Below are 13,165 nucleotides of genomic sequence, written 5' to 3'. Positions count from 1 at the left end.
CCATTATTCTATGGGCATTGAATATATTCCAGGCACTATGATCATGCTGTGAACAAATATCATTTAACTTTCACCCTAGTACCAGAGAAGTATTGTCATTTCCAACATTTTCAGATGAAGAGTCTGCAAGTCACCAGCAGAGCTGTGCCCTATTTCTATTTCTTTGACTCTAAAGCCCAAGTTTTGAAGCACTAGTTTTTACTGCCTGACTTGTTATGGGATTTCTGGAGTGAGACTGCCCAAGTCTGCATCACAGCTCATCTCTTAAAGACTTTGAGTTAGTTGCTTAACCTCTCTGTGCCTCAGTTTGCTCTTCCGTACAATGTAAATGACAACAGAGCCTACTTCCCGGGGATGTTGTGAATCTCAAATGAGATTCTGCCAGGAAAGTGCAGAACAATACCTGGCGTACAGTAAATACTCAATTTAATGTTGTCTATTATTATTAAATGATATTAATATAGGCTGTGACTATGTGTGAAAAATCCTTGGTTAGAGCTTCTTTTGTTGCATTTTTGATTCTTTCTGATGAACTAGGAGATGGGAACTAAGATTTCTTACATACAAATAATGATAAAGACTTATGAAAACCTGGATTTTCAAGCTATCCAATTAGTTGTTTACTTTTACAAGTTACTGAAGGGTTCGAATTGCTGGAAATGTTTTGTCTTAAACACTTTAACTTTTTAAGCCTATTAATAATTTTAAGTATCTCTAGTAGAACATCCTCATGATATTGAATAATGTGTCCACCAATAAGAGCAGAGGCTTTGTATTACAAGAGGGCTGGCTTAAATTCGTAATTTGCCACTTGTCAACTTTGTAACTTTAGATCAGATTAATAATCACTTTGAGCAATGTTTCCTCCCTCATAAAAAGGAAAGAAGAATTACATCCACCTAATAGGATTATTGTGAAGATTAAATTATGGAAAGTGGTGAGCACAAATAACATGCACATAGGAGATCCTCAATAAATGATATCTATTATTATTATGCTAAGTTTCTGGTTTAGGAGGAACATCTATTACCTTGTTCACTATTGGAATCACTGTGTACAACAAGTGCAGGAGAACCTTAGCCTGTCTCTTGAGTGTGTTAGTCAGATTTCTTGGGACTAGTGTAGCAAAGAGGCTACCATTCCAGAGAAGAAACAAGTCATCTATAAATTAGCTTAGCAAGGTGATAATGCTTGCCCACTAAAGCACTGGCCAACATTAGTGCTAGAATTGCATAAGTATTCAGAGGATGATAAAGATAAATTAGGCAGATATTAAGTGTGTTTATATGAATTTGATGTAGTGTTCCAGACTCTTGTTGTAAGTAACACAAAAGTAACTCTCACTAGATTAAGCAAAAAGAGAATTTCTTGGCTTATAAGATTATAAGCCTAGGAATGGGGCCAACTTGAGACACTGCTGGATGTAGGGCTCTTTCTCTTGACTATTTTTCTGCCCTACCTGTCTTGCTCAGCTTCTTTCTGCATGAATGTTCTCCAGCTGCTAGGGAAGATGGCCACTGGACTCATAGCCTCCTAGCTTGGCAACCTCCCACATCATAAAGCATATATTACACATAAGTTCCAGAATAACAGTCCCAATGTGGACTCTGATTCACTCAGCTTGGGTCAGATGCCCATGCCTGAATCACTCACTATGGTTTGGAGGTGGGACGTTCAAATATGGGCCATATGTCCTCCCCTTGTGGTTAGACATGGCACCATGGTTGACAGCCCCTTCAGGACAACATGGAATATGGAAGGTGCAGTTCCCTAAAGGAAAAGAAGGGTGTTTTTAGTAGGCAAAGGGGCAAACAAACCCTATAATAATATATATTTCATTTCAAGAGACAAAAGACCCTTCAATATTGATTGAGAGGAGTTTGTTGTTTGCGGCACTTGTTCAAGTTTATGAAAAACGGTGAAGAAAAATGTAAATGGGAGTGGCCAGGACGAAAAGGAAAGGGGATCAGGATGGGCCACAGAACTTCCCTATGAACTAGGCAAAGAAGGACTTTTTGGGTGGGAGTAATTAAGTATGATCTTAGCCAAAAATGCTGAGACTAAGAGGAGGAAATACAATAAGGAGAAAGAAAGCAAGAAAGGGCAAAAAGGACCTGGAAAATGAAATAAATGCACCATCAAGGAACACTTGAAAGAGGAAGGCAGTAGGCCAGGAAGTCAAAATTCAGGATTTCTTGTCTTATACAAATCATTGCATCACTTTATTTAGAGAGAAACCCCACAGGTGAAAATCCTGGCTAGGAGGGTGTGTCTGAGCATCATCACATTGAAAAATTATGTGGGTAGAGACCATGGTTGAATGATTAGGAAGGGTAATTTTTACTAAGTTGTATAATGCCTTTAGAGATTTTTTTCATATTAATAAGTAATTATGAGTGATGATCACTTGACACACACACACACACACACACATATATATATATATATATATACAGTTATTCAATTTCTGGATAGGCCTATGAATTTTGCCATTACCTCTCTCAGTCAGTATGTTTTTGTCATATGCATATTAAATGTCTAGTGATAGGCCTAAATATTTTGCATTCTAATGACCTTTGCTTGTCAGATTTTTCAATCCTTTCTTTGGAGGGGTGGTGGAAGCTTTCCTGTCTCTCACATACTCTCTAAAGCAAAAATTATTTTTTCTGCATATCATCCATTTCCTCCCCCATTCGTGTGTCATGCAGCTGTTTCCCGAGTATCTAGTCCATGCCATGGAACCTTGGCCTATATGTGCCCTGGAACCCTGGCCTGTATGTGCCCTTGACACGTGCATGAGAATGCAGATGGGAACAACACAGGCCTTACGGTCTAGCGTGGAAAACAGACACTAAGCAAAGAAACCTAGAAACACATCCGTAATACACATTGTGGTGGTGTGAAAGAAAAGGGCAGCAGTTTGGGACTGGCTTAAATTGAAGTGAAGGATAGATAGGTAAGGTCACTCTAAGAAAGTGATTTTTAAGTTGAGCTCTTGAGGACAAAAAAGAGCTAAACAGGTGAAAATCATAAGAATAAGTGTTTCTGGCAGAGGGAAGGGTAAATGCAAACCCTCAGGTATAAGGAAGGTCAGCAGGACAGGAACTGAACCCATGTGATGGTTTTCTTCTGTTTCCTTTTCCTAACTCCTCCGTTCGAGCACATGTTCCAGCTGGTCCAAGAGCTGTGTCTTTCTTTTCTTTTGCATCCCTGGCCGGGTCAGTCTGCTGTTATTAAGCCGTCATCTCCTAGCTCCAAACTGACCCCTCTCTACTCTGCTGTGTGATGAGGGGCTAGGATTCAGCTAACCACGCTTTTCCTTTGCCCAGCGGGCATCCTGTGGGCTCTGTCCATGGTGCTAGAGGAAGACAGACATGAGGAGTGGGAGGGCTGCTTGCTGTTCATCCACGTCAAGCTAGCTTTTATTTATCTGAGAAGCAGTTGGTCCCAGGTCCCAATTTCATTTGTTCTGTAATCCCCAGAGCTAGGCCCCTTCAGAGAACCAGCACCAGAAAGCAGCATGCCCTCGTCCGGTGCCTGGGTTCCACCTCCACAGGATGCCTCTTGCAAGCTTCTAGGTTCTAATAACCCCATCCTCCTTGATTTGTCTCCTCAGCCCTGAGGGTGGTAGCTGTCTCTTGCAGTCACTATCTTTGTCTCTTCATTGTCACCTTGTTTTCCATTTTCATTCATCCAATATTTGTTTAACCAATTTCTGTTTAAATTCTCCCCGTTAAGATAACAGGTAGAATGTCTGTTTTCCTGGCTGGTCCTGACTAATACGTGGATGGTTTAACTGTCTGCTCTTGCCCAAACTTGCCACCTCTTAATGAGGAGCCCCCGCTGGGCCCATCCAAGGCCACATTTCCGTGAGTGGAAAAGGTCAACCGCAAGCAAGAAATGATGATTGTCAAGCTTGAAGATGTATTTTTCTCAAAAGCTTGCACAGCCTGCCTATTCCCAATCTCCACTCTGCAATATCTTTTCCAAGGTTAGCAGAATTATAAAAACATCAATTTGGCCATTATTGACTTTTCAACTGGGATACCAAGAAAGTCTTTCAGCAGCCTCAATAAATTAAATCTGGCCACCCAGCTCCCAGACTGGCAGGCTCCTACATCATTGATGGGGAAGACGGGGAAAGCAGTTTTCCCAGCTGTTGCTGTAAATGATGTGCATTGTGTTCACAACCATTAGCAGGTGGAGCATTTGAAGTGTGGGTAGATTGCAGAGCTGCCTCTTTTAAAAATGCATAAGCACTTTGTGAGTTTGCTAAGTCATGTTTCACTCAGCTCAGTTTGAATTTTTCATAGGGGAGAAATATTCTGTAACTTTTCCTCTTTTATTCTTTCTTGATCAGAAAGGACTTCCATAGTTAGGGCTACAGTGGAAAGGGGCCAATGATATAATTTGCTTGATTGGGCCTCAATTGTTCCAAGCTGTAAAATGTTGGAAGATTTGGGCTTTAAGGACTTGGGGCAGTTGAGTTTCCTGTCACTTCCCAGTTAATCCAAACTACAAATTCCTCCCTGCCCTGGGCTTAAATGTAGTTGATGTGTCCTCAAGTAAATTTTTATCCTACAAGACTCATCCATTTGTGAAATGCTGAGCACTGCACTGTAAAGGAACCTTCTTTCTAAAACTATCTCCTGGTCACACACTATGTGCCAGACATTGTACATGCTTGTGGTTATGCTCCCCTTGCACAGCAAAGTCAGGCATTGCTGAATGCTCCATATACGTTTTCTGATGAGTCCAATACAGCATCAGTGTCCTTCCTAACACGATGGTCTAGCCAGACCTAAGAATTGGCTGTGTAGTCTATTGGTGGCAACATAATAGTCGTACCTAACATGCTCCTAATTTGTTTTATTTCTGTAGATCAGTGTCTGGCTTATAGTAGAACAAATACATACAAATAAATGGAAAGCTTATTGGTTGCCACAAACCATAAAACATCTTTACATTAACTATCTCACTTAATTTTCCTGAAACCCCTGTGAGGAAGATACTATCATTAGCCTTACATTTCAGATAAGAAAACTGAGGCTCAGAGACATGAAGGAATTTATCCAAGCTGACAAATTGTGGGACCTGACTCTGGAGCCCGAAATCTACCCTGCTATGTTATCAGCTTGATGCAAGTCAACACAAGTGTATGGCTCATTCATTCGTTCATCAAACATTTATCAAACCTCTATTGTGTGCCAGGCACCAAAAATGATACAATATCCAACAAATTCAGCAATGGTTTATTTAAAAATAAGGTAGAGCTGTTAGGCTCTTTGACCAGTAACTGGTTAATAAGCCCCTAAAAAGCAGTAGATTTTTTGCTTTTTTAATATCAGTAAATCAGACTTTTCTTGGAATGAAATGGCTTTCTTCCTATACCTGGGTAATCAATTGTAGCCAATTTTCTCCACAAATCGAGAGAATTATTCCAGCCAGTATTGAAACCTCAGCAAACTGGGAGCAAAAGTATGTTCCAATTTGAAGTACCAAGGTATTTATGAGATCATTATTTGCTATAATTGGGGGATTCTAGAATACTTTAAGTTTCAGAAATGACCTTTCACAGATCTTTCCCCACTTTCCAGGAGTGGTGAGAATGTCAGTGGGACTGCGAGGGCAAAAGGGTCTGCACCCACATGTCTGTCTTTTGTGTTTTGGTTTAAAATCTCTATTGTGGTTAAGTTCTTGGGAAGAGGGTAATCAGATAAACAATGCTTCCCAAAAAGAAACGGGGTGGTTATCTTCCCACATTTTATTATCTGGCAAATTTCGCAATGACTCCTCACACAGCATCTCCAGCTGGATTGCTGGATTGTATTAATCCCATCTTATTTCATTTTTTTTTTAAAAGATTGGCACCTAAGCTAACAACTGTTGCCAATCTTCTTCTCTTTTTTTTCTGCTTTATCACCCCAAATCACCCCCATACACAGTTGTATATCTTAGTTGCAGGTTCTTCTAGTGGGGCACCGCCTCAACGTGGCCTGACGAGTGGCACTATGTCTGTGCCCAGTATCCAAACCGGCGACACCCTGGTCCACCACAGCGGAGCGCATGAACTTAACCACTCGGTCACGGGGCCGGCCCCCAATCCCATCTTATTTCTTGATTTCAACATAATACACAGACCTCAAAAGCCATCTTAAGAATTATCTTGCCAAAATGGCGAAGCGTTCAAATGATCTCATAAAATATTGAAACGTGGTAGTATGACAGGCTCCCCTAAAAGTAAGTTGTTCAATTTCCCTTTAATAGTGATAGCGCCTAGAATAAGTCATACTTCTAGAAAGAAGTACTTCTATTTGCCTGGAAGCTGGAGGATTCGAGTTGACATTGAAGTGCATGATCATCGCAGCAGTTCAGGGAAGAAGTGGCCTCACCCGTGCCAGGTTCTGGGCTGGGACATGCAGTGGAGGGCTGCATGCAGTTTCCACATGAATACACAGGGCTCCTTCACATGCGGGTGTTTGTGTTGTTCAAATGGCTTTCAGAAAAGCGTCAGGTTTCCCTCCGAGTCTGCTGACTGGAGTGACTTTACCATGGGGAAAGCAACTCTCGGGCAGGAAAACACAGGCTTGCATTTCCACTGGTTCAGCAGGGTTTATGACCAAAATATCTTGTCATCCTGTTTTAAGGTAATAGGCAGGCATATCTCAGCATATATTTCTTCTCCTTCTTCTTTCTGTCTTTCCTCTCTTCCTCTTCTTTTTTTTTTTTTTTGAAGGCTAAGTTCAATTTCTAAACTTTTCTCAAAAAGGATCAAACCAGATCAACTCTCAGTTGACGTGATTACTTTGCCTTGACCCAATTCATTGGAGCCCTTTCTCCATCAAGTCATATTAGCGTAGGGATGGCTGAGTTTGGAGAGGCAGAAGCAGATTTGCCTTCTGAAGGAGAAAAATGATCCCCTCAGAATCCAAGCTGGCAGACAGAAGCCATTTTCTGTTGCCGATATTTCCAGTCACCAGCTGGTCCACGCTGAACAATTCCTCTGTTGCGTGGAGGATATTTATCTGTAATAGCAGGGGATAACTAGGACGTTACCACTGTGGTGATTCCTTTTGGCTAATTGGATTGTCGCATTTAATTTAATGGGTATATAAATGCCATGATTACTCAGATACATTTTAAAAAGAGGTCTGAAAGAGTGTGTATATGTTAGAGATACTTTTGGAGTTGTGATTTATGGGGCCTTTTTTTTTTTACTGCCTCTGGAAAATTGGAAGATAAGTTGCTACAAATTTTTACATCATTGAGATACAAAAAGGACAGGCATTATACAAGAAGACAGGACATAACTTTCCAAATAGTTTCCATTCTAGGTTTCCTCTACTTCGACCATATTAAAAATGGCAATAAAGCAGGGCCTTATTATAAGTGACTCATTATTTATGAGAATAAGATATAATACAAATCAAAACTGGGTCTCCTTTAAAACGTACAAAGATACTGCATTATTCTTGTCCTCAATATTAGCATCATAAAGGAGATTCATTTCCCTTTATTTTTTATGATTTAAGTGCAATGAACTATATGAAGTGCCCAGTGCATAATATATGATCAGTAAATAGTATCAAGTTCATGACTCCAAGAAGACTATGGCTGTTCAGAGTGTGGGAGTCTGGGAGCAGTGACTTATATTTAAGAAATTGCTGGGGCCGGCTCCGTGGCCAAGTGGTTAAGTTTGCGCGCTCCACTGTGGTGGCCCAGGGTTCGGATCCTGGGCACGGACATGGCACCGCTCGTCAGGCCACGTTGAGGCAGTGTCCCACATCCCACAACTAGAAGGACATGCAGCTAAGATATACAACTGCGTACAGGGGGGGTTTGGGGAGATAAAAAAAAAAAAAGAAATTGCTTTGTGCCATGATTGTGGATTTTCTAGTTCAGGGAGCCACCAACTAAGCAGAAAAATGGTTCTGCCTCCAAATAGCTGAATGCAGCGCTATGAGTCAAGACTTAGGGAGAAAGAGGGAAAGAAGGATTTACACTGGCTTAAATATAACTGGTGGATCATATAAATGAAAATCTACTGACAGCACTAGCTTCAGGTATGGATGGATCAAGGTACTTAAAAAGTATTCTTAGGATACTGTTTTTTATTGAATTTCTACACTGTGCTCTGAGTTATTTGTTGGGATTACAACAATGTACCCACACTGTGCCCACCTCAGGAAGCTCATGATATAGTAGCTGAGATGCATAAGGTGAAAAATGTTATAATGGAATGTGATATGTGCAATAATAGAGGCACTTACAAAATGAAGCCATAATTCGGAGGAAAAACTGGCAAATATTTCTGAGGAGAGTTGAACGAGGACTTGAGTGAAAAGTGAAACCTTGAGCATTGTTTTGAAAGAGAAGCAGGAATTTTACAGACAGGCAAATTGAAGAAAAATGGTTATTTGTCTTGATTATGATATTTTGAAAATCTATACTCAAATCCCAGCTCTGCCACTTACAAATTGTACAAACTATGGCAAGTTCCTTAAATTCTCAGGATCTCAGCTTCCTTGTATGGAAGTGGAGCTACTGAGTTCATAGAATTATTCTGAGAATCCAGTGAACTGATGGGTGCACAGAGCTTCCATGGAGGCTGGCACAAAGTAAGCCCTCCCGAGGGCTGACTGTCATTCCAGTCTTACAGACTCCCCCTGCGTTACCTGACTGCTACCATGTGGGGCTTGGATTAGGGTTTAACGTCAGGCACAGTAAAATCAGCTAGCACTTATTGAGTGCTTGCCGTGTGTCGTGTACATCACTAAGAATTTTACTTGACTTATCTAAATCCTCCTTACAATTCTAGGTAGTAGGAATATTATCATCCTCATCTCACAGATGAGGAAACAAAAGTTTTGAGAATTTAAGGAGTCGGCCAGGGGAACAAAGTCAGGAAATGGTATAGTTGAGTATTCTTACCCAGGGCTTTCTGATTACTGCACCCATGGGCTTTAGCATTATATTTCCTCTTACACAGCATGCCATTATTAGCTTCCCCCTCCACTGGACTTGGCTTCTGGGTGCTCCTATTGCAACTTCTTCTGAAGACGTGATTATGGATGCTTGCGTGTGTGTATGCGTGTGTTCAGGTGCTACGCTGCTGCTCCACGCGAGCTGGCTGGTGTTAATCTCTCGGGTCCTGTGCTTCCTTGCAGGTGAGCCTTCTAGGTGGTCCTCCTCGCACTGTGATTGCTGCTGCAAGAACGGCAAGGGTGACAAAGAAGGGGAGAGCGGCACGTCTTGCAACGACCTCTCCACCTCCAGCTGCGACAGCCAGTCTGAGGCCAGTTCTCCCCAGGAGACGGTCATCTGTGGGCCCGTGACACGCCAGACCAACATCCAGACTCTGGACCGTCCCATCAAGAAGGGCCCCGTCCAGCTGATCCAACAGTCAGAGATGCGGCGGAAAAGCGATCTGCTCCGGACTCTGACTTCAGGCTCCAGGGAGTCGAACATGAGCAGCAAAAAAAAGGCTGTTAAGGAAAAGCTCTCCATTGAGGAAGAGCTGGAGAAATGCATCCAGGATTTCCTAAAGATCAAAATTCCAGATCGGTTTCCGGAGAGGAAACATCCTTGGCAATCTGAACTCTTACGGAAGTATCATCTATAGGGGAGGGCTCAGGGGTGGGAGAAGAAACAAATCATGTCACCATTTTGAAAGAAACCTTCTAAAAGAAATTCATATTTGAAAAGAAAAATAACTAACAATACCTGTTTGTTAGACCATAATAGCCCATTGATATACTACTGCCTATTTACCTAGTTCACCTTAACATCTAAATCCACAGGGTAGATTTCTTTCCAGATGTGGAAGTATAAGAAAATCTTTTTTTGGTTATTTGTTTGTTTGTTTGTTAACTTGGTCCCATGTGCTGAATATCTTATATAATGAGAGCTGGCTACATAAGAGTAGCTGAGAGGCCTTGGGAGTCATTGATCTCATACTGGGTTTTTCTCTCATCTTCTACCTCGTTCCTTTGAACGAGAAGATGGTAGAAAGAGATCTGGCCCAATGGCATATGTTTGGATTTTTAAAATTTTCCTTTTCCTTTTATTTATGGGGTAAGGGGGAAAATGGCAGATTTATATGACTTTTCACTCAAATCTGTTATGTGCCAGTTTATAGCGACTCCGTATGCATGAGTATTTGTGCAACACAAGCACAACGAAGTATGCATATACACACAGCGCACATGACCCCAGGGCTGGGCCATCCTGAGGGGTGTGTCCCTGCTCCCGGCAGCACTCTCTTAGAGCACTTCAGACAGATGAGCCTCTGCTCTTTTCTTAAAACCCTTCCGGGAAGGTTTCCCAGCCTCTCTTGGCAACACTTTCTAACATCCAATAACCCTCATCATCAACCAATTGTATTCCTTGTTTTGAAATTAACACCTGTAGGGTCTGTTCTACCGTGTTGCTCTTTCTCTGTGCTAGGAGAGGGTGAGAAGAGCTGGTCAAACCTTCTTTGTGTTAAAAAAACAAGCATTCATATCCACACAAATTCCTACTAAACAACCCCACAGTCAGCCTTGTCTACCCTGAGCTGAATTATCTTCCTTCTCTCATTGTTTTCAGAGTTCTTACTGCCCATGTTTTAATGGTGTGGCCTTTTCCCATAATCCACATTAAGTTCTCTGCATTTCTATGTAGTTGTGGAAGTAAGAAAAGCACACAGTACTTGAATAAGGGTCCGGCCTTTTGTTTGTTTAAGAGGCAGTTGTATTCCACACACTTGCTAATAATTTCTCATAACGTTTTAAAACCACAGTGCTCCATTGTTCCTTTCTTGTAGCCAGTTTTGTTTGCCTTTGGGATTCTGGGATTTGGCTGTGTCTATACAAGCTATGCCTGAATGAACAACCCAACTAGATAACTGGAGCTCCAAAATTAAGGTTTTTGGCTTTATAAACTCTCTTTCTTGATTACATCCTTGACCTGTATAGACACAGCCAAAAGTAAACTGTTAATAGCCATCCATCCATGTGACTCTGTATTCTATTAATGTACCAATAACTCTTTCATAGCCTTGTGGTAAATGAAGACTAAAAGACCGGTTTTTGTTTTCAGCATTCCTCATGCATTTCAGTGGGAATGGAAAAAATAATTTGTCAATTATTAGTTGTGTGCCAAGCACTCCTATTTTTTATTGCGTGTGCGTGTGTGCATATGTATCACAGGTAATAAAGACAGCTGGGTGAGGCCTATGGAGGGAGAAATGATGACCAATTGCTTCTTCTTGAAATCTTTCATTGATGCACGTTTATTATGTAAGAGGTTCTGTCTTGACTCCTGTTATTAGTGCCTATTAGTATATGCATATCTTTGAATTTTTGTAATTCTTGCCTTCACACCAGGGTGACAGATTCAGCCAATGTTTTCTTGTCCTGATGGTTTGAATGGAGTTTAAAGTTTTACTTAAGTGAAAAAGTTCATCTGGGGAGTTGAGTTGTCAAGAGAATTATAATTTATGAATTTAAGTGGCGATCTTTTATGTATCAACATATTAGCAAACATTTGATTTTAACTACAACATAGCTGTGTAAAACCTACCAAAATGTCTTCATTCTTTTTAATGTTTCTTAATACCACATCAAAATACCATCATCCTAATAATAGATCTTACAAATAATCACAGAACTTAATGGGTCAAGAAGAAGTTGGACATGATGAAAATATCCCCAAACTCTTTTTGGTCAAATGTCGACCTACTGGAAATGTGTCAAAGAGTTTGGGTCTAAATGAAATGGCCAAAGTCCAACTTCCTTAACTTTCAGACCTGACTTTAATGGCATCAAGATAGAGATCTACCAGTAAGAGCTGGAGAACTAGTAAGATGGCAGGTGACTCACTACTTCTTCTACATACTATAGTAGGAAATTAAACACTGCAAAGAAAATGTTCATGGCATATGTCTCTGTCCCTTGACTTGTCATGATTTGTTTTTTCTGCTTAGGTACTCTTTGTATCCCCAGTGAACAAAACTAGTGGTAGAAAATCTGTTTAAAACAACAACAACATTTTAAATCTGGACAAGCTCTAGACTGACACTCATCCCAAATAGTCCAAATAGTTAAGACAACAACATGGTGTTCATTTGCATGGGTGTTGGTATAGAGAGGAATATAGACCCGGTTAATAAAAAGCCCTGAGGAGGCACCAAGTAAATGGAAGTCTTCAGTCCTAGTTTGAATGGAGTTGTCAAGTGAAGCCCATGTGGCCTGCAACACTGGAAATGCATTCTGGGTAAGTGAGTTATAAGATTAAATGCTCTGGTAGCCTTGGTAGTCACTGTGAATCAGGCCTGTTTTTCCAAACTTAAAATAGTTTTTAGAACTTTTAGTTCAATTCTGGACAGAGCAGTATATGTGGTTTGCTTCTTGAACATTGGTTATGACAAGGACCATAAATTGCTGATATGAAGAAACGAATAGCATCAGATGGGTCAAATGAATGAGAAAGCATGTGTAGAGCCTCAACTGAGGTTGCCTCCTGGGAAATCCTACAATGCTAAAATCCAGTGAGCTTGGAGAGGTCTTTCTCTACAGGCACGTGGGTCTCCTGAAGTCAGAAACATATTTATAAAGTCCTCCTACCCACAATCAAAAAGAGAGTGATCTACATTCAGCAGCAAAAGGGGAAGACAGGAAAGTAAAGCTGTTAGATCATTGTGGTAGTGTGCTCTCCCTCCCGCTGCTAAGAAAAAATTGCACTGAGAAGAGGCCAGAAAACAACAAACTAAAATGGCTTGCTCAATATGCAGTGATGTTATCCTTTGTAATTGTAGGCACAGTTATCTTACTGGAAATGCATGCATGGTGAATTCAAATAAAAGGGGAACAATGCACAAATTATGTGTTCCCTTTGCTCTTTATTCCTGCATAGCTATGTTGACCTCACCCGATTGATTTTAGAGGGACACATTTACTAAAGGGGAGCTAATCTGAATCTCACTTTTCAATTGGCCTCGTTCGACTCAGAGGCACTTTTATCCATAGGCATAGACGCGTGCTGTTCATTCGGGGTCCTCTTAGTGGCCACTGCTTGTGCTTCTTGGTTACTTTTGCTTCTCTAGCCTTTAGATTCCACTCTGATTATCCTTTGTGCCAAGCAAAACATACTCCAGCAAGAAAACCAAAGATGTACATAGTGTTTT

General features: G+C 41.0%; 1 protein-coding gene across 2 annotated transcripts in view; it reads left to right on the top strand.

Moving 5' to 3' along the window:
- KCTD16 (potassium channel tetramerization domain containing 16) overlaps positions 1–12,858 on the top strand; it is a 235,519-nt gene extending 222,661 nt beyond the window's left edge. The window contains exon 3 of one of the 2 annotated variants that reach the window (XM_014860701.3): positions 9,168–12,858. In XM_014860701.3, coding sequence (XP_014716187.2) covers positions 9,168–9,622 — 455 coding nt within the window. In that variant the 3' untranslated portion in view covers positions 9,623–12,858. The remainder of the gene's footprint in view (positions 1–9,167) is intronic. The other variant, XM_070517259.1, reaches the window with a different exon arrangement.
- Positions 12,859–13,165: the final 307 nt, after the last annotated feature.

Source organism: Equus asinus, chromosome 9 (genome assembly GCF_041296235.1).
Source record: "Equus asinus isolate D_3611 breed Donkey chromosome 9, EquAss-T2T_v2, whole genome shotgun sequence".
NCBI classification, from domain to species: domain Eukaryota; kingdom Metazoa; phylum Chordata; class Mammalia; order Perissodactyla; family Equidae; genus Equus; species Equus asinus.
Note: the sequence above shows the minus strand (reverse complement) of the source record. Positions and strands in the feature narration are given on the sequence as shown.